At 43.5% G+C, this 22,738-nt stretch overlaps 1 protein-coding gene across 3 annotated transcripts in view; it reads right to left on the reverse strand.

Annotated features, from left to right (window-relative positions):
* IQGAP2 (IQ motif containing GTPase activating protein 2) overlaps positions 1-22,738 on the reverse strand; it is a 310,003-nt gene that overhangs the window by 280,264 nt on the left and 7,001 nt on the right. The window contains exon 1 of one of the 3 annotated variants that reach the window (XM_073014668.1): positions 2,098-2,116. The exons of the other annotated variants lie outside the window; for them this stretch is intronic. Coding sequence (XP_072870769.1) covers positions 2,098-2,104 — 7 coding nt within the window. The 5' untranslated portion in view covers positions 2,105-2,116. Of the gene's footprint in view, positions 1-2,097; positions 2,117-22,738 lie in introns of those variants that run through there. 3 annotated transcript variants of the gene reach the window in all.

A 22,738-nucleotide genomic window follows, 5' to 3' on the forward strand; every position in this document is an offset into this window, starting at 1 on the left:
AGAAGATTAGCTCAGAAATAGACCAGCCTGGGCTGAGCGTGGTGACTCATGCCTGTAACCCCAGAACTTGGGGAAGCCAAGGTAGGTGGATCACGTGAGGTCAGGAGTTTGAGACCAGCCTGGCCAACATAGTAAAATCCCGTCTCTACTCAAAACACAAAAATTAGCCTGGCGTGGTGGTACATGCCTGTAATCCCAGCTATTTGGGACGCTGAGGCAAGAGAATTGTTTGAACCCGGGAGGGAGAGGATGCAGTGAGCTGAGATCGCACCACTGAACTCTAGCTTGGGTGACAGAGCAAGACTCCATCTCAAAAAAAAAAAAAAAAGAAAGAAAGAAATAAATAAACCAATCTGAATTCCATTAAAGTCATAAATCTTTTCTAATGTCATTGAATTTCCTTAATTTGATTATTATCTATAATAATTAACTATATGAGGAATATAGCTAATTCCATTTGGGAGATAATACAAGCTTAAGCAGCTCAACCCAACATGAATATGCCTACCCTTAATTTCTACTAAAATCATTATAAAAAGACCACTTGGAATCACCACATATTCCAGGAACTGCTGCCACTGAGGAGATTGTCTGAGCAATAAGAGGAACAAAAAACAGTAAGACTGGCATTCTTTTTTTTTTTTTGATACAGAGTCTCGCTCTGTCGCCAGGCTGGAGTGCAGTGGTGCACTCTTGGCTCACTGCAACCTCTGCCTCCCAGGTTCAAGCAATTCTTCTGCCTCAGCCTCCCGAGTAGCTGAGACTACAGGCACGCACTACCACGCTCAGCTAATTTTTGTATTTTTAGTAGAGCTGGTGTCTCACCATGTTGGCAGGATGGTCTCGATCTCTAGACCTCGTGATCCACCCGGCTCGGTCTCCCAAAGTGTTGGGAGGCGTGAGCCACCGTGCCCGGCCAAGACTGGCATTCTTAAATTTCTCTCGCAACTACAAAGCATGCCAAACAGCCTAGTGCCCATCTGTGCCCAGGCCAACCTACTGTACCGATTCATATAATAAAATACTAGGAAAGCAAAGTTCAGTAACAGTCCCAGGAAGAAAAATGTTTACCAAATTAAATTACACTTTATATTTTATATTAAAATATGAAACACATTTTATATTTTTTATATTTATAAAATAACCAAATTAAATTTAATGTATTTTAGAAGTTAAAATCTCACTTAGCAATTCATATCATAAGAGCGATATAGGAAAACATAATACATCTAAAAATTTAAACAGCATAGAACAATAGAATGAGAAGTGGGTTCTCCTTCCTATTACCTACCCAAGTCCTACTCTCATTTACAGTAGAAATCCCCACTAACAGTTTAATGTAATTTTTAAGACTATTTTCTGAATTTTTACATATATATATACATGTTAAGTTAAAATACTCATGAATCATCGCATACATGTTTTTCTGTAAATATTTTTTTTTACTTAACAGATCTTGGACATATTCTTATATAATTACATATAGAGCTACCTCATTCTTTTAAGAGTCTGCATCATATTCCTAATGTAAATATTTTATTTATAATTTATTTGAACTACTCCCCATTTGCTAGGCATTTAGGTTAACTTGAATTTTTCTACTCAACGCAATTATTTTCATTAATTCTCACAATATACACAGTTCATGTTTTTCCCCCATTTACAATTAACTCATTCTTGACACAGCTTTGCTGACTTCTACTCAAGCTCATCTTTCATTGAATTAGCACCATAGTGGAACATGAAATGGTTTATGTGCTTTTTCTGTTTAAGTGGTTGTGAATTTTTTTATTCCTTCCACTGAGAGGCAGGTCCCCTCTCCTTGAATCTGGGGAGACTTGCAATAGCTTCTACCAATAAAGAGTGGCAGAAATGCTGTTATCTGACTTCCAAAGCTAAGTTATAAAAATCCACGCAGCTTCCACGTGGTCTCTTGGAACATTTGTTCTGTGGAGACGCTCACTCTTGGAACCCTCCCACTTGAGAAGCCAGCCGCCATGCTGCAAGAAGCCTGAGCTCCATGAAGTGTCAACTCGCAGATGCTCTGGTAAACAGTCCCCGCTGAGTCCAGCCTTCAAGTCATCCCACCCCACCTACCAGGCATATAGGTGGAGAAGCTTCCAGATGATTCCCAGCTGAAGCTCGTTAATTGGTCCAGTAAATGGAGCAGAGACAGGCCATTCCCACTGTGTCCTGTCTGGATTCCTGACCCAAAGAATCTGTGCAAATAAGATGGTGGTGGTTTTATTCCACGAAGTTTTGAGGTGTAACATAGAGCTCAGTTACACAGAACACTATGCAACTGGAACCACGTATATAGGTCTGCCTGGCTAATTCAGGCAGGTAACATTTTTCACACCTAAAATCCTATTACTTCCAGCTATAAAGACAAGTCCAAGGATTCTGAGGCTGCATTAGGACCTCAAATCAGTCTTTAAATCACTGGAACTCCTGTCCCCACCCACAGGCTAGAGGTATCTACTCTCTCTACCTAGATGGATGCTGTGAGAAAACTAAAAAATGTCCTAAATCCTAAACAAATGAAACAGTCGTGTGTGTGTGTGCATGCGCGCATGTGTGTGTCTCCTTTTCATTCCCCTGGAAGACAAACACAAATCTTTAGTGAACTTGAGATTGAAGGTTTGGGCAGGATCTCTGGACTTCAGTTCTCCCACAAAGACTTTCGTAAGTTGATGTTCTTCTAATTTCAAAGAATTATGAATAGCACAAGTTTACTTTAACACCCTTCATTAAGGTGATGGGAATATTAATTAATTTTAACATATATTTATTTTTTAAAAGAGAAAAACAGGAGTAAAAACTAAAAAGAAAAATGCCTTAAGTATACAAAATGATTATATTTGGGTAGTAAGGTCAAAAAGTATCTGTAAGAGAAAACATATATGACCCACTTCTCAATGGAAGGAATCACTTTTCATTTCAGATGTTTTTCTAGGAAGCAATGTACTTCTAGAATTTTTTTTTTTTGAGACAGAGTCTCGCTCTGTCACCCACTGAAACCTCTGTCTCCCAGGTTCAGGTGATTCTCCTGCTTCGGTCTCCAGAGTAGCTGTGACTACAGGCATGTGCCACCATGCCTGGCTAATTCATGTATTTTTAGCAGAGGTGGTATTTCACCATGTTGGCCAGTCTGGTCTCGAACTCCTGACCTCCGGTGATCTGCCTGCCTTGGCCTCCCAAAGTGCTGGGATTACAGACGTGAGCCACCATACCTGGCCGAGAAACTTTTTTTTTTTAAGTTGGTTTAATAAGCAATGGAAAGACGCTGCCCACTTACAGATTAAGATTCAGGGTAGTCATGGTGATTCACTCCTGTAGTCCCAGCACTTTGGGAGGCTGAGATGGGTGGATCACTTGAGGTCAGGAGTTTGAGACCAACCTGACCAAAATGGTGAAGCCCCATCTCTACTCAAAAAATACAAAATTAGCTGGGCGTGGTGGCACACACCTGTAATCCCAGCTACTTGGGAAGCTGAGGCAGGAGAATCGCTTGAACTCAGGAGGTGGAGGTTGCAGTGAGCCGAGATCACGCCATTGTACTCCAGGCAACAAGAGCAGAATTCCATCTCAAAAAAAAAAAAAAAAAAAAAGATTCAAAGCAAAGTCCTGGCACAGAACAGTGGGTTCCAGGGCTCCCCATCTTCCTTTGCATTACCAAATTTAAACGTTTTACTCACTTCACTTGGTGCCCGATACCACACCCTACTCCTTCTCCCTTCCCAGGTACCCAGCAGACCCACAGCAACAAAGCCTTCAGGGTAACAAGGGCAGCACTGAGCTAGGAAAGGTGGTGTCTGGCTGCCCATCGCCCTGCAGAGCTGGACATGCAGAAAGGCAGGCCAAAGCCCTTCTGAGGGGCTAGTTCTCCTCTGTGAGTCTCTGCTCAAACCACACCCAGGGAGCCACCAAATAGCTCAGAGTCTAACAGTTCAAGCTGCTGCCTCTCTGGGGCTGCTTTGTCCCTTCAGTGCCCATTCAGGGGGTGCAGCCATCTATTTCAGGCTGTCCTGTTAAACTGCTCCCCTCAGTGCCAGGTAAGGCGCTGCAGGCATTGGTCCTCCCACTGCTTGACAGTCTGCAAGGCTGCAGACGGACTCCGGGGCTCACCTCCAGTGCACAGAAGGGTCTGCGAGCAGCCCTGCACACGACAGATTGCCGAAAGCTTACGCTGCCCCCGCTCAGAGCCTTTCATCATCCTCTTGGACATATGTGCCAACTTTTCTTTTACTGTCAAGAACTGGTCCATAGCAGAACCTCACTACTAACTGTGGCCTGGAGACCTGCAGTGCTGGCATCACCTGGGAGCTTGTTACACACGCAGAGTCTCGGGGCAGAGTCTCGGGGCCCAGCCCAGACTTGCGGGAACCGAATCTGCAATTTCACCAAATCCTCAAATGACACATGCGTATTCAAGTGTGGGAAGCATGGTTCTAGAGAACCCCCATTTAAAATGGAACGTTTCTGTCAGGATAAAACCTAGGATGCTAGTCACAGTAGAAATTTTGAAAAAATAGTTTTAAGTTGTGGGAACAAGCATAATCCTATTCCCGGCAGAAAGACCTCATTATTCATGCACTCTTGAAAGGGGAGGAGGGAGAGCTCAGCTCACTTTATTTCAAAGCCAAATCCAAGAGCATGAAAGTGAGGGTATTTCATTTTAAATCACCACCCACCATCACAACACTAATTGGTCCAGTAAATGGTATTATAAAAGCTTAAGGTGGGAGCTTGGCCAGGCAACACACAGCTGCACAAAAAGAAATGTCCAGAAAACAATTTTGTTTCTTTACTTATAACAGTGATTCTTAACCGGCGACATGTGACAATGTCTGGAAACATTTTGTGTTGTCACAAGTGAAGGGGACCACAACTGGAATTGAGTGTGTCAGGGATGATGCTAAACATCCTACAATGCACAAGTCAGCACCCCACAAGCAAGAATTGTCCAATCCTAAACATCAGCAGTGCTGAGGCTGAGAAACCCTGACCTACAGGATTAACTCTAATGGTATTTTCTCTTCTCTCTCAGTGCCCACCACCCATTATGTACTGATCACTCCACTATGCAACTCATTTTTCAGTGAAGTCCTGCACACACACACACACACACACACACACACACCCTCCATGGTTTTCCCCCGCTTGGCTCAGAGAAGAGCCTGCCATTGAGTGTGTGACAGCCAGGGATGGAGGGGCAGGGGCCCTGTCCTTTCATCAAGAAGGGCCCCTACTTGTCCTTCCTCATTACCCATGCAGCACAGGCCTTAGGTTACCTATTATAAAATCATGGACTGTGAGAGCTGGAAGGGGCCTTAGTGATCCTCTCGTCCAGCGTCCTTCGTGTATTAAAGGGGCTGCTTCCCAGCAGACTCAGCACATAGACCAGTTCCTTTACAACACAAAGCAAAAGGAGCCAGGACTCATAAGAAACGCAAAGAAAAGGAACAATGGCACAAGCCCCAGTGTTTGAAGAGCCTGAGCAACTGTTGAATGGTGACGTTCTATTTTTAGCTCGACTTTCCTGAAAAGGAACCAGGCTTCCCCTTTTCTGGAATGCTGTGGCATCCTCTCCAACTGTTTGGTTTCCCTTCTGCTCCAAAGGTTGCTGTAAAGACTGTGCAGGAAAGTGAATGTCATTGCACAGACCCATCCTTATGGACAGGGTGACCATAAGTCCTGACTTGCCCAGGGTTGGCCCAATTTATATGGTTGCCTTAGAAAAACTAACAGAATCCCCCTTTCCTAGATGTCTAGGTTTGGATGATGATTTATACTGTAACCTTTCTTCTGGGGCACACTGTTCCCAGGGAGAACAAAGCTCCAGGCCTGGCATGCTTTTGCAGAGCACATTAAGCCACAGACCTTAACGTGAAACTGATGTGCAATTATGTCTAATTTGGCCCTTGCTGGTGATGTGCCAGCTGACCGAAATTCTGCTCACTGAAAATGACTGAATGCCGATGAAGGGAAACCCAGAACTGCGCAAATACATTCTAATCCTGTTGACTTGAGAGCATCAAGACTGAGGATACTGGCACAGACCATGGGAAAACCTGCTCTGACACTGATCCATGAAGTTAGTACCCAAGAATTTCCACTTCAGACTGAGTCTATCCTCCAGTTTCTAACCCCAGTACGCACAAACAACTCACATTTCTGTGTGGTACACACGCACTGACTCATGAGGCACAAGTGGTGTTATGGAGCTCAGAGGCTCAGGTAAAACATAACCGAAAAGCAAGGCCAGCAAAATGATCATTGGCCATTCATCCCATCAACACTGCCTACCTGGGACCTACTAGCCCACATTAGTCAAGTCCAAGCAGATGAGAACTTCATCTCTCATAACCAGAAGGAATAATATGAGAACTAATGTGGGTTTTTTTATTCTTTTGCTTATAATACTTACAAGTCTCTCTGGGAAAAATGAAGACTACAGAACAGGAAACATCATTCTATCTAAAACAACTGTTAACAATTTGACACATTTCCTTCCAGTCCTTTCCCTGTACTATTTAGGTTCTAACTTCCCTACAGTGTATCTTGCCTTTTTGCTTCATGAATAAGCGTTTCTCCATGTCATTATAAACCAATCAGTTTATTTTAAGTTGGGTCCGTGGTTCTCCAATGGCAACATTAACAGCTGTTTGCTATTCAGACTTCCAAAGTTTATGTATAACAGAAGGTAGTAAATAAAGAGGATGGAGAAGAAAAAGGAAATCAAGCAATACAATTTTAATGAAGAATCTCTCTCCCAGAATAGTGGTCACCAGTGTTATGAGTGTTGAACTGATCCTCAGTCCTGCTGGAACCACTAGAGAGGGCAGCCCCCCGACTTAACTGAGCTAGCATAGTCTCCAGATGGATTAAGCGAATGCAGGGAAAGAAACAGCAAGAAAGGCTGAGTCCCAAGGTTAGAGTCCCACAGGAGATAAAGAAAGCTGACGAGGCAGGAGCAGGAAAGGTCTGACTGTGGATGCCTCTCAGTGTCTCCAGAATCCTTGCTTCCCATGGCAGTGTAGACCCTCCATGTGCTGTGCTCTCCTTTCCCTAATCAATCCTACATGCATGCCCGTATTAAGGCCAGGCCTGGGCACAGCCTGTCTCCTCTTCACAGAATGCTTCCTCCTCCTCTCACTGGGCACTCTCTCTGTGAGAGTGCTTTATATTTGCTGTTCCATTTTGTCCTAATAATGCCATCAGTCAGGTACTACCATTTCATTACTTCAGGTCACAGGAGAGGAAACCAGAGCTAAGCATTAGCAAATGACAGAGCCAGAGCCCAGCTCTGGGCCACTGGGCCATGTCGCCTATCAGAAAATCAGCTCCCTGAGGACAGAGAGGAGCCCAACCACTCGCTTGTCCAATGAACACTTTATATCTCATGCTCTTCCTAAAAATATTTGAGGAGGTTTACAAAAATAGATCTGTTAGGGCCAGGCATGGTGGCTCACACCTGTAATACCAGCATTTTGGGAGGCTTAGGCAGGTGGATCACCTGAGGTCAGGAGTTCGAGACCAGCCTGACCAACACGGTGAAACCCCACCTCTACTAAAAATACAAAATTGGCCAGTTGCGGTGGCACATGCCTGTAATCCCAACTACTTAGGAGGCTGAGGCAGGAGAATCACTTGAACCACGGAGGTGGAGGTTGTAGTGAGCCAAGATCGTGCCATTGCACTCCAGCCTGGGCAACAAGCAAAGCTTTGTCTCAAAAAAAAAAAAAAAAAAAAAAAAATCTGTTAGGGACAAAAAGGTTTATAAATAAAAGAAATTTTAAAATTGAGTAAAGGGAAAATAAAAGTAGACAAGGACAATGAAGGCAGAGGGGGATAAACACACTGAAAACAATGTTTAAGTCCCTCACGAATTCTACAGCTCAGTCCCAAATTTGGGTCTCTGTTTTTGATTACCCAAGGCAAAAAACAGAAAGTGGATATTCATAACTGAGTTATGGATTTATCTCAGAAAGTCCTGTTGCTATAGAAATTGTGTTAAGAACAATATATATCTCTGCCATCCTGCCTGATTAAAGAGCTTCTAAATGAGCCTATTTTCTGTTTAACTGTTGGCTAAATCTACAGGTGCTACAATACAAACGTGGTAGAAAATTGCTCTATAAAGGATTCCATGCTTCCCCCATCCCTATCCAGAATGTGCTGAATACACTTTAAATCACCGAGAGACAGTGTAAATTATCATCATGAGTTACTTTCTTCTGAATAGTGATACTCTTACTGTGCTGTCTCTCACTAGGTCAGTGCCCACCATGGCTTCATGTGCCTTTTGATACTTCTAAATCCTTTTTTGCATATCTGCTACTTCTGCACTCTTCCCACTCTTTCTTCTTCATCTGTTTTTGTGATGACTTCTCAGCTTTAATGATGACCAAGCACTATTTTTCTTTTTTTGAGATGAAGTCTTGCTCTATTGCCCAGGTTAGAGTGCAGTGGCACGATCTCAGCTCACTGCAACCTCCACCTCCTAAGTTCAAGCGATTCTCCTGCCTCAGCCTCCTGAGTAGCTGGGATTACAGGCACCCACCACTGCACCTGACTAATTTTTGTATTTTTAGTAGAAACGAGGTTCCACCACCTTGGCCAGGTTGGTCTCGAACTCCTGAACTCGTGATCCACCCACCTAGGCCTCCCAAAGTGCTGGGATTACAGGCATGAGCCACCGAGCCCGACCGACCAAACACCATTTTAACAGCAGGTACCAGCCAACCCCAATAACTCACAGCTTCTTCCCTGGCAATGTACATCGCTGTTCATGATTAGACAGTCACTGTGCCAAAAAATTTAGAATGTCTAAAATTTTCCAAATTTAATGGCTATACTGAGTTGATTAGCGGTAATTTTTTATGGCAGGAACAAACAGGAAACAAATAAAATGGATAAATCCTTTACTCAGAAGACAGAGTACCAAGTAGCCAAAAGCTGTCTTTCTAGCTTGTATTCAACAGGCATGATATGCACAAAACCTGGCGTAGCATTGCCTAGTTCATTCTGCCACTTACTAGCTGCACCTTGGGCAAGTTACTTAATGTTTCTGCACCTCAGTTTTCCCCCCTATAAAATGGGGATAACATTACCAACCTCAGAGTTTAGTTACAAGGATTAAATTGGACAATTCTTACAAAGTGCTTAAAACAGCACCTGGCATATAGAAGCATCGTATGTGCTTGTTATTATCCGCACCATTTGAGATTAACCTGGCAGAAAGTGTAGAAGCCGGTCCCCACTTCTTAGAGCTGTGTGTACATGCCTCCTTCTCACAGACCTGTCCTCGCCTACCAGACATGAAGCACAATCCCCCCAGATTGCACAAGGGAGCCAGAGACAGACCAGAGACTCAGGGTTAAGATCAGGATTTTCCACTGAAGTAGGATTGTCTGCGTTTCAAAATTTACTAGGGTCTCCTGCAGAGCCAGCATTTCTCTTGTTAAATAATCCTGGGAACTCCACACGGAGTACTTAGCACAAGCTCCAAACTAATCATTATGAGACAACCACTTGGTTGCATGGAGTTAAACTGTTGTTTTTATAATTCTTGGTTAATTTCCAATGAAGGAGTGGAAGAATGATCAGCCTTCAAAAACAGCTGCCTGCGGAGTCCTGGATCTACCTCAGTCAAAGCACAGTGAAGTCAGACTCCTCAGAACACACTTGCTTAATCTGGACCCTGTGGCCTCAGCAATCTCCAAACATTACCAACACTCACTCTTAGGAAATATATAGCTTCTGCTTACTTTAAAGCCACAGTTATGCTAGAGCTCTCACATGCCCCTGCTACGTTTTGCTCCAGTTAAGAACACCATTCTAGAGCCTCCAGGTCAGTCTCATCTAAAGACAGTTAAATAGATGCCACCTCCCATAAAAGAGTAATAACTCATTTAAAAATACCAGTTTCTGGTTTACTGGGATTGCCTAAACACCTTTAAAATCAACGGGAAATATTATTTTATTATTAATAGCTTGCACTGAATGAATGCTTTCTATGTGGCAGGCACCAAGCACATAGATTAGCTTATTTCAATCAATAATTACCATTATTATCCCCATTTTATAGCTAAACAACATGAGCTAGGGAAGTTAAGACCTTGCTCAAGATCACACAGTATTTGGATGAGCCAGGTTAACAAAACAATATTCTATTTTGAAAATCCCATATGCCCCAAGAGGCAGCCTGTTACTTTGTTTTACACTATTTACGCAGGCCAAAGGCAACTTGTTGCCTACGCACTATTTAAGTTAACAATCAAAAACTTTAAAAATTCTAAAAAGTTGCGATTAATGTAAATGAAAAACTGTAACCCTTGTCCTGCATATCTGAGATCACACCTGAAGTCACAAAGAAGTAAATTTTGCCACAGCTAGGTTTTTTTTTGAGACAGGATCTCACTCCGTCACCCAGGCTGGAGTGCAGTGACACTATCATGGCTCACTGCAGCCTCAACTTCTGGGGCTCAAGTGATCCTCCCATCTCAGCCTCCCAAGTAGCTGGGACTATAGGCACACACCACCACGACCAGCTAATTTTTTTTTTTTTTTTTTTTTTTTTTTTGCAGAGACAGGGTTTTGCCGTGTTGCCTAGGCTGATCTCCAACTCCTGGCCTCAAGTGATCCACCTGTCTCAGCCTCCCAAAGTGCTAGGATTACAGGCATGAGCCATTGCACTCAGCTGCCACAGCTAGACTTTATACCCATTGCTCTTTATCTCATGTAAAGAAAAGATGAATTTACACATGACCTCACAGGAGGCAATCCAAACAGGAGCCTAAAGGCTGGCATTCTAATTGGCTTCTTCCTTCAAGTCATGGATACTTCATTCTTCAAAGTGTTCTTCCATTTACTCCATTAAAAAGTGATAGGAATACAATTCCTCCAAAAATTAGACAGAATTACCATAGGATCTGGCAATCCCACTTCTGGGTATATACCCAAAACTAAAGCAAAGGCTCAAACAGATATTTGTACACTCATGTTCGCCATAGCAGCACTCACAATAGCCAAAAAGTGGAAATAACCCACGTATCAATCAATGAATGAATGGATAAATAAAATGTGGCCTGTACATACAATGGGATATTATTCAGCCTTAAAAAAGAAGTACGGACACATGCTACGACTTGGTTGAACCCTGAAGACATGATAAGTGAAATAAGCCAGATATAAAAGATCAAATAGCGTATAATTCCCCTTACATGAGGTACCTGGAGCAGTCAAATTCATAGAAATGGAAAGTAGAATGGTGGTTACCTGGTACTGGGAGGAGAGAGAATGGGAGTTATTATTTAATGCATATGGAGTTTCAGTTTGGGAAGATAAAAAAGTTCCAGAGGCTGGGCACGGTGTCTCATGCCTGTAATCCCAGCCCTTTGGGAGGCCAAGGCGGACGGGTCACGAGGTCAGAAGTTCGAGACCAGCCTGGCCAACATAGTGAAACCCCGTCTATACTAAAAATTCAAAAAATTAGCTGGGTGTGGTGGCAGGCACCTGTAATCCCAGCTACTTGGGAGGCTGAGGCAGGAGAATCGCTTGAACCCAGGAGGCAGAGATTGCAGTAAGCCGAGATCAAGCCATTGCACTCCAGCACGGGCGACAGTATGAGACTCCATCTCAAAAAAAAAAAAAAAAAAAGTTCCAGAGATGGATCATGATGATGGTTACACAACAATGTGAGTGTACTTAATGCCACAGAACTGTCCACTGAAAAATAGTAAGAAAGATAATTTTATGTGTATTTATCACAACAAAACACATACAAATAAAGTAGGGTGGATTTAATTAATTCAATTAATTTCAAACATTGGCTGCACATTGGAATCTCCTAGGGAGGTTTTTAAAAATATCTATTCATCACCAGTAGTGGGAGGGTGGACACAGGTCCCTGATGTGATGCACCTGGCAGAAACAGGCCTGGACTCCTCAGAGGATTCAGGGTCATTGCATTGAGAGGGAGGTTGGACCACTGTTCCAGTCTGGGGAAGGCCTTGAGGAATAACAGCCAAAGGCAATATGAGACACTTACCTGGGTCCTAAAACATGGCTATAAAGCATAGCAGGAAATCATAGTGTGGAATTTATATTGAACAATGGAACTGAACACACAGTAATGGTAACACTGAGGATGCGGCTGGAGAGAAGAATGTCCTTCTCAGTATGTGAGATGTGTGCTGAAGGTCTTAGGGGTGAGCCATCCCAGTGTCTGTAGATGGAATGGTGTGGCAAGATGTCAACAGGTGGTAAAGCTGAGTGAAGGGAATGGATGTTCATTGTATCCTTCTTTGAGGTTTTGAGAGCTTGAAAATGTTTAAAATACAAAAAAACAAAAAAAAAAACAAAAAAAACAAAAAAAAAGAAAAGAAAAACAAAGCAAAATAATACCCTAGTAAGGACAGGCATGGTGGCTCACACCTGTAATCTCAGCACTTTGGGAGGCTGAGGTGGGAGATCACTTGAGATCAGGAGTTCGAGACCAGCCTGGCCAACATGGAGAATCACTTGAACCTGGGAGGCGGAGGTTGCAGTGAGCTGAGACCATGCCACTGTACTCCAGCCTGGGCAACAGAGTGAAACTCCATCAAAACAAAACAAGACAAAAAACCATACTGAGGCCCTATCTCAACCAAAAAAAAATTTTTTTTTAATTAGCCAGGTGTGTTGTGCATGCCTGGAGTCCTAGCTACTTGGGAGCATAGCTTGAGCCCAGGAGTTCAAGGCTGAAGTGAGCCAAGATCATGCCAATGTACTCCAGCCTGGAAAACAGAGCCAGACCCTGTCAAATAAATAAATAAATAAAGTTTAAAATAAAAACACCTATGCCAGAATATTCTATCTCCCAAATAAACAGAGAATGGTGACGACATCCAGGGAACACACATTTCTTGGTAAAGCTCCCCTGGAGTTTCCAGTGGGTAGCCAGGTTGACAACTATTACGATCTCTAATCCAAGATGGGATATTATGCTGGCGTGGATCATAGTTAAGGACATGTAATCAACCTGGGAGGCTGGCGGGCTGTTGACACCCAGCAGCCCTAGGAAACCTTCTCAAGCATTAAGTGACCCCAGTCACACTATCTTCCACACTCACCCCCCTACTTTTCCTAAGAATAAGCCATAAGCTTTATAAAGAGAGGATCTCTGTCATCAGATTAGGAGACAGAATTGCCTTCCCAAGCTTTATCCTCCAGTGTTAAAAATACAGGTGTCCTGGCTGGGCGCGGTGGCTCAAGCCTGTAATCCCCGCACTTTGGGAGGCCGAGACGGGCGGATCACGAGGTCAGGAGATCGAGACCATCCTGGCTAACCCGGTGAAACCCCATCTCTACTAAAAAATACAAAAAACTAGCCGGGTGAGGTAGCGGCCGCCTGTTGTCCCAGCTACTCGGGAGGCTGAGGCAGGAGAATGGCGTGAACCTGGGAGGCGGAGCTTGCAGTGAGCTGAGATCTGGCCACTGCACTCCAGCCTGGGCGACAGAGCAAGACTCCGTCTCAAAAAAAAAAAAAAAATACAGGTGTCCCCTCCTTCACACAGTGGTTTCCCTTGATGAAATACAGCATGGGTCTCAAAGAAACTACTCTTAAAGTCTTTTCAATTTAGAGATTTTTTTTTTTTTTTTTTTTTTGATGGAGTCTCACTCTGTCACCCAGGCTAGAGTACAGTGGCACAATCACAGCTCACTGCAGCCTGGACTTCCTGGACTCAAGTGCTCCTCCTGGGCCAGCCTCCCGAGTAGCTGAGAGCACAGGTGCATGCCACCAGGCCAGCTAATTTTTAAAATTTTTTGTAGAAACGGAGTCTCCTGACATTGCCCAGGCTGGCCTCAAACTCCTTGGCTCAAGCAATCCTCCCATCTCTGCCTCCCAAAGTACTGGGATTACAAGCATAAACCACTGGGTCCAGCCTCAATTCAGAGATTCTTACTATTAGCTTCTGTTTTCAAAATTCACATTTCCTAGTAAAAGAAATGCTAAGATGGACAAGTAAGAATCTGGCTAAAAATCATATATTAGGATTCAAAAAAGTTACATCTCTAAGATATTGTTACCAAAATGCAAAATGTTGCCTTTCAAGCTGAAGGAGAAAGGAAAATCTCTTTTTTTTTTTTTTTTTTTTGAGACGGAGTCTCGCTCTGTTGCCCAGGCTACAGTGCAATGGTGCAATCTCAGCTCACTGCAACCTCCACCTCCCGGGTTCAAGCGATTCTCCTGCCTCACCCTCCTGAGTAGCTGGGATTACAGGCGCATGCCACCATGCCTGGCTAATTTTTGTATTTTTAGTAGAGACGGAGTTTCACCATGTTGGTCAGGCTGGTCTTGAACTCCTGACCTCATGATCTGCCTGCCTCGGCCTCCCAAATCCCTGGGATTACAGGCATGAGCCACCGTGCCCAGCCAGGAAAATCTCATTTCAAATACCATTTCAAAAAAAGCACATATAAGCCAGGCACAATGGCTCACGCCTGTAATCCCAGGACTTTAGGAGGCTGAGGGAGGTGGATCACTTGAGCTCAGGAGTTCAAGATCAGCCTGGGCAACATGGCGAAACCCCATCTCCTACTAAAAATACAAAAATTAGCGGGGCATAGTGGAACACACCTGTAATCCCAGCTATTTGGAAGACTGAGGTGGGAGAATGGCCCGAGCCTGGAAGGCAAAGGTTGCAGTGAGCCAAGATCGCACCACTGCACTCCAGCCTGTGACAGAGTCAGACCCTGTCTCAAAAAATAAATAAATAGGCCAGGCGTGGTGGCTTACGCCTGTAATCCCAGCACTTTGGGAGGCCGAGGTGAGTGGATCACTTGAGGTAAGGAGTCTGAGATCTGCCTGGCCAAGATGGTGAAACCTTATCTCTATTAAAAATATAAAAATCAGCGTGGTAGCAGACACCTGTAACCTCAGCTACATGGGAGGCTGAGGCAGGAGAATCACTTGGACCTGGGAGGCGGAGGCTGCAGTAAGCCGAGATCCTGCCACTGCACTCCAGCCTGGGTGACAGAGGAAGACTTCATTTCAAAAATAATTAATTAATTATTTATTTTAAAACATATGTCACAAAGCTACTATAGCATTGCCTTTGAGGTAATGATTAAATGATAAACCCGTTTGAACACTAATAAGACTTCACCAATGAATTATTCAAATGAGTGGCAAATCCCTTCCCACCATATACACACACACACTTGAACAGTTTTCTCAGCAATCCTCCACACCTCACCCCCTTTTGAGGTAGAGGAAATAGAAACTCATTTTTCAAAAGTAGAAAGAAGCTCAGATCAGACTGGGCAACATGGCAAGACTGTCTCTACAAAAAAATCTTTTTTTAAATTAGCTAGGCATAGTGGTTCATGCCTGTGGTACCATCTACTCAGGAGGCTGAGGTAGGAGGATCACTTGAGCTCAGGAGGTAGAGGCTGCAGTGAGCTGTGATGATGCCACGACACTCCATCCTGGGTGACAGAGTAAGATCCCTGTTTCTAAAAATAAAAAAGAGCTCAGGCCAGGTACGTTGGCTCACACCTGTAATCCCAGCACTTTGGGAGGCCGAGGTGGGCAGATCATCAAGGTCAGGAATTTAAGACTAGCCTGGCCAATATGGTGAAACCCCGTCTCTATTAATAATACAAAAATTAGCCAGGCACGGTGGCACACACCTGTGGTCCCAGCTACTTGGGAGGCAGAGGCAGAAGAATCGCTTGAACACGGGAGGCGGAGGCTGCAGTGAGCCGAGATCACGCTACTGCACTCCAGCCTGGGCGACAGAGTGAGTCTCCATCTCAAAAAAAAAAAAAAGCTTGAAGAAGTTACACCCAATATCACACAGTAAGTGGCGCCTCAGTCTAAGTCCTCAGATGCTAGATGCAGGTCTTGCTATCACAGTGCTTCTCGTCTCTCATTGGTCTAGGGTGACAGTACTTCCATGGCTACCTCTGTTTTACAGCATAATGCTGGGGCCAGTGGCAGCTTCCAAGATGCTAAACAAGACTAATCTATCTTGTTTTGCCTGTATACTGCTCACAAATGTTTTCCTTCCAATTTGAGTGACTAAGGTAGCAAATGCATTCTCCAGCTGAGAGACACTCCAAAGCTTCCTATTATTTTATACAGGCTGTGATCACATTTGACCCCTGAAGGCATTTGGTCATGAACCCTGTGTAAATTCCACCTTATACATGGCATCTAGCACCTCCTGTTGAATGAAGGAATGGTCATGAGTGGTTCACCTCTTCACAGGCTCTTCAGAGTTCACTTTGTGAGTCAACAGAACAATCCACTTTTATGTCACAACCTTTATTTCCCCATGGACACTAGTTGATTTATTACTACCTTTTACAGATCTGCTTCCTGCACACTTTCCTTTCACTTTTTTTTTTTTTTTTTTTTTAAGACAGTCACTCTCTGTTGTCCAGGCTGGAGTGCGGTGGCGTGATGTCGGCTTACTGCAACCTCCACCTCCTGGGTTCAAGGGATTCTCTCGCCTCAGCCTCCTGATTAGCTGGGATTACAGGCACATGCCACCATGCCCAGCTAATAGTTTTTGTATTTTTAGTAGAGACAGGGTTTCACTATATTGGCCAGGTTGGTCTTGAAATCCTGGCCTCCAGTGATCTGCCTGCCTCAGCCTCCCAAAGTGGTGGGATTATAGGCGGGAGCCACTGTGCCCAGCCCCTTTCACAAATTATTAACTACAATGGCTTAACAACTATAGAGTCCTGGGCCTCTTAACATTTCTGTCCCTCATTCTCTATGCATGTACACACATACACACTTGGAAAATTAGATAGCCATTGAATCCTTCCAATAATAACCGATCTATCTTTCAGACTAATTTTCATAAGGCAGAGTTTGTAGCTAAAGAGAACTTTGTATCTTGAGCAGAAAAGGGTAACTGTTATAATTTTTCCAACTTAACTTTTATAGTCTAACTATAAAAATATGTATAGCTGAAAATTTGAGGAAGAAGAAAAAATATTAATCACAAAATATCTCATTACCTACACAGAATCACTGCTGACATGTTGACCTATGTACCAGACAGTGGGGTTACAGCATTGACCAAAAGATACAGTCCCGACTCCTCATAGATTTTATTGCTGTTCTATTTTGTCCACATTATTCTCAGAGTAATAAATGTAGAACCTGATCTTTCAAAAACACACATTTGCTTTATTTTTTCAAAGGGTAATACAGCATATGGTGAAAACTATTTCAAATCATATTCCCACTCCTGCCCCCAGTCCCTCTTCCCAAAGGCAACTTCTAAAAAGATATTTGCATAACCTTCTAGAAATATTCACATGTCCAGAGGTTGAGGATGTCCCTACCTGTTTGGTTTGTCTTACTTGTCCTACTTAGCAGAGAAAGGTACACATTTTCAGAGATATCAAAGCGACAACACAGAAGCACATTATAAGCTCCATTTCTTTCTCAGAGTTCCCCTAATCCAATGTGAAAAGTTACAGGCAGAGTTTACAATGAAGAGGAATAAGCAAGCACAATCCTCCAAAATGTTAGCCAATTCAAACTAATAGCAAAGATTAGACTGGAGAACTGAGGAAGAAAGCTTTGAGAGTATCGCCAGAATCACTGCCAAAGCAGGGAAGGGCCTCATGTGACCCTGGCTCCCATGGAGGAAAAAATTATCTTTATATATTCATTTTTTACTTTCTTTTTATAGAAACAGGGTCTTGCTATGTTGCCCAGGTGGTCTTGAATTCCTGGCCTTCAGCAATCCTCCTGCCTTAGCCTCCCAAAGTGCTGGGATTAAAGGCTTGAGCCACCATGCCCAGCCTTATATGTTCTTTACAAATAAATGTATCCTTGTTTCTTGTGGAAAATAAAACTCATTAGTAGAGAATAGAATGAGAGCAAAAGCATGTTTGTATTAGCTCTATAACTACCATTTCCTGGACAAACTTCCTAAGAGTTCAACATGCAGCGAGGCTCTGGTGGGCTGCCTTACTAGATCTTACCTGAGAAGCACAGTTTAGGGGGCAGTTTAGGGGGCAGGAGAATGGGGAGTCATATTTCATGAGGCTGACTATGTGACTATCTTACCAGGCCCCTCATCCAACCCTAAGAAGCCTGCTTTGTGTAGGACTGGGGCAAAGAACAGAAAAGTGACAATCTCAAGGACCAAGACTGGCTGATTACAATGGTCCCCTTTGAGGAGGTGATGAATAATAGAGGGATTATTAGCAAATATTTATATGAAAAGTACTAGAATTTTTTTTTTAAATTGGGCATATGAGTTGCAGCGCAGGTTTTCGATTCCTAATGGCTCCAACATTCCAGTTAGTCCTCTCAGTTGAGCTTCACTGAGCTTATGAACACAAAACTTCATTAACTTTGTAGAGACAGTGAGGCCTGGAGGGACATTAGATGAACCCCGTGTACCAAGTGTACTTCCTCTTCCTCACCTCCCTTCTAAACTCCCGCAGGACTGGGTTGACCACAAGGTTGGCTGACCCTGGCAGTTAAGTCAAACTCTACATTCTGAAGCAAGCATAAAGATTAAAACACATTTCAAGTAGCTCCTTCCCATCTAGATAGCATTATAAACCCTCAGGTTTTTAAACAAGCAACAGCAGCAGCAATGACCAACTTCAACTTGGAAGCCTAAATGAAATAAGAGAATGCTTGGTAACTTCAGAGTACACTTCTAAGACCGCCTGCAAGATGGCAAAATATGCAACACAGAAGCCCAAATGTTCTCCCCATATCAGCTGTATCTGGAAACAATAGAACATATTAGTTTTTTAAGTATACAGACACAAGGATTAATTTGGTCCCCACCCAAATTGATAGATTGAAGTATTTACATATAGATAACTTAAGAATTTTCCCATTCTCAAGAGAAAATAGGGCTAGGGTTGGGCATGGTGGCCCACGCCTATAATCCCAGCACTTTGGGAGGCCAAGGCGGGCGGATAACCTGAGGTCAGGAGTTCAAGATCAGCCTGACTAATATGGTGAAACCCCATCTCTACTAAAAATATAAAAAATAGCCCAGGCCGGGCGCGGTGGCTCAAGCCTGTAATCCCAGCACTTTGGGAGGCCGAGACGGGCGGATCACGAGGTCAGAAGATCGAGACCATCCTGGCTAACACGGTGAAACTCCGTCTCTACTAAAAAATACAAAAAACTAGCCGGGCGAGGTGGTGGGCGCCTGTAGTCCCAGCTACTCGGGAGGCTGAGGCAGGAGAATGGCATAAACCCAGGAGGTGGAGATTGCAGTGAGCTGAGATCACGCCACTGCACTCTAGCCTGGGCGACAGAGCAAGACTCCGTCTCAACAACAACAACAACAACAACAAAAAATAGCCTGGTGTGGTGGCATGTGCCTGTAGTCCCAGCTACTCAGGAGGTTGAGACAAGAGAACTGCTTGAACCTGGGAGGTGGAGGTTGCAGTGAGCCGAGATCGTACCACTGCACTCCAGCCTAGGTGACAGAGCAAGACTCCATTGCAGAAAAAAAAAAAAAAAGACAACAGAAAAAAAGAAAATAGGGCTAGGATTTTAAATCCACTTTCGGTTAAAGTGAAAAAGAACGGGCAAGGAGGTAAGGAAGGATACAGACCAAGGGGCAGTGGAAATGAGGGGCGTTCTCCCGTCACCATCCCTGCCCTTTAGGTGTTGACTCCATGGGAGCACACTCTGAGCAAGTACGTTTCCATCTTATTAAATCATTTAATCCTTTGAGGATGCATTTTCCACCTACATTTTACAGATGAGGAAACTGAGGCACAGAGAAATTAAAACAACTTACCCAAGTTCCACAGGGGATGGAAGCAAATCTAAACTCAACATTTAATGTTTGCATGGCATCTGAAAGCTGCCAAGATGATCTTTAATTAGACAGATAATAGAAATAAATTCCTCATTTAGACAAACAATACAGTATAGACATGTTATGCAAAACCTGTCCTAACAGCAAATATTTACTCAGTATCTTCTAAGTGCCAGGGTACCAAGCTGCTGGCTAGATACTGAACCTAAGCATAAGTATGTGATATATATGTTGCTTCAATTACATGCAAATCAAGTCTACTTATTTGGAGACAACTCTGGGATATGCATTAACATTACTTAAGACTGAATTCAGGCCGGGCGCAGTAGCTCACGCCTGTAATCCCAGCACTTTGGGAGGCCGAGGCGGGTGGATCACGAGGTCAGGAGATCGAGACCATCCTGGCCAACACACGGTGAAACCCCGCCTCTACTAAAAATACAAAAAATTAGCCGGGCGTGGTGGCCGGCGCCTGTAGTCCCAGCTACTTGGGAGGCTGAGGCAGGAGAATGGCGTGAACCCGGAAGGGGGAGATTGCAGTGAGCCGAGATCGTGCCACTGCACTTCAGCCCGGGTGACAGAGTGAGACTCCGTCTCAAAAAAAGAAAAAAGAAAAAAAAAAAAGACTGAATTCATATTGCCAGTAAAATACAAGAACTGAGACAAAATTATCAGGAACTATGCCAGGCACGGTGGTACACACCTGTAGTCACAGCTACTCAGGAGGTTAAGGTGGGAGGATCACTTGAGCCCAAGAGTTTAAGTCCAGTTTGAGCAAACATAGTGAGATCCTATCTCTTAAAAAAAAAATTATCAAGAAATAAACTACCCTAACTAAAAAAAAATAATAATTAAAATGTCTTCCTTCGGAGATTTAGTAGTAATAGAGAAAGAACAACCAATCAGAAATCTTCTTTTTGGGAGATCCCAAGCAATAAACAATAAAAACGTCCTCCTGCCTTTTACCTATAGTAAAATAAACAGATTGGTAGTTTCCCTGCAATTTGGGAATGAGCTGGGTACACTTAGGTCTATCAAATAATATCTCTGCTAACATATTCAACAGTTCTAAAAATTGTGAATGAATAAATGAATGAATGAAAAACACTTTAAGGTGTCCTAGAAGGAAAAAGAAAAAAAATGGAGGAGGATATCTATGAATTCTTACTGTCTAGCTCCCCACCTCCCACCCCCAGGGAGTAAAAGCCCAGAATTTCCAGGCTTAGAGTTCCCTTTCTTACACAAAAAGGTTCCCTGTTCACTCAGCCTTCCCAATGGCTCCTAAAAGCCTCACTTCCAGCTGAAATCCCTGGAAAGCTAACCTTGCTTTATCTCTAGTCAGTGGAGATTTTAAACTTTTCCATTTGTTTTAGTCTGTTTTGTGCTGCTATAACAGAATACCTGAGACTGGGTCATTTATGAGGAACAGAAATCTGTTTCCGCACAGTTCTGGAGGACAGGATGTCCAAGGTTGAGGGGACTGCATCTGGTGAGGGCCTTCTTACTGCACCGTAACATGGCAAAAGGCATCGCATGGGTGAAAGAGAGAAAAGGAGGCTGGCCTCATCCTTCTACTGAACTCACAATAACAACATTAACCCATTCACAAGGACAGAACTCTGGTGGCCTAATCGCCACTCATTAGGCTCCACCTCCCAATACTACTGCATTGGGGATTACGTTCCAACGCATGAACTTTGGGGAATACATTCAAACCACAGCACCTTCCAAATCACATTTGTTTCCCAGAAGAAAAGAAAAGCAAACTCAAAGCCATACCAAAATTAATTCTATAAAATAAACATGAACCTGTAAAGTAATCAAGGCCTGGGTTAGTATGTGGTTTACAAATCAAACATTCAAGAGATACTGTAAATAAAGAGTTCCATAACATACCCATGTGTTTTCACTTACTTTACAAAAACTTGCAAGCACTGTGAAGAGTAACTATATATCCAAAATGCCTCTTTACCCTTCTGATGCCGTAGTGCATGAGAATCAACTGCAGGGCCTGTTAAAACTCAGACTGCCGGCCCCGCCGCAGAGTTTCTGATTTAGCAGGTCTGAGTGGGGCCTGGGTATCTGCCTTTCCAACAAGTTCTCAGGAGATGCTCCGCTGCTGCTGCTGCTCCAGAGACTGCTCTTTGAAAACCACTGCATTTACTAAATAAACAGCTGTCAGCTCCTCTTAGGCACCTTGGCAAGAAGAAGTCATACATAATACGCAATTATAAAATTAAAGGATGGTCCAATTAGAGCTTAGTAAAATCCCACAGAAAGTCTAAGTGAAAGTTCCTCAGGCAATTGCCAACAAATTGGAAACACAGTCTAAGTCATTCTTCAACAAAACTGGGATGCTGGACATTGCAGGACCGTAAATCAGTGAAATCTGAAAGGTCAACATTGGCACAATTAATGGAGAGAATGAGAGAAAATGAGGTGAGAGAAACCCTACCCCCTAGAGAATTCAGTTGTCAAGATCCTTGTGCTGCTCTAAGAAGGGCTCATTTCCTTACCTGTTCTCAGAGAATTCACCCATCCTCGGCAAAACTCTCTGGCAAAGCTGTTCATCCAAAAGACATGGCCAAACCCAGAAGCATAGGGAAGAGGCCACTGAGCAGCCAGCAGAGAGGGCACCAAATGCTCACATCCCTACGTCTCACCACACCTGCCTCCCCTGTCACTCACTTCACTGGGCACTCACCCATGTCTCTAATGAAAAGTTCGGGGTGTTTTGTTTTGTTTTGTTTTGTTTTTAAAAAACCATCTCAAAGAACAAGAAGATACATGAGTGAGGAGTTGCATCAGGTGACTCTCCTCAGGACAACTCCAATTGTCCTTTATTGCCTATATAAATAGAAGATTCCACAGTACAAATACACTAGCATGAGTTTCAGGTTTTCCTCTGACCTTCCTCAAGG

The sequence above is a fragment of the Chlorocebus sabaeus genome, chromosome 4, assembly GCF_047675955.1.
Source record: "Chlorocebus sabaeus isolate Y175 chromosome 4, mChlSab1.0.hap1, whole genome shotgun sequence".
Classification (NCBI taxonomy): domain Eukaryota; kingdom Metazoa; phylum Chordata; class Mammalia; order Primates; family Cercopithecidae; genus Chlorocebus; species Chlorocebus sabaeus.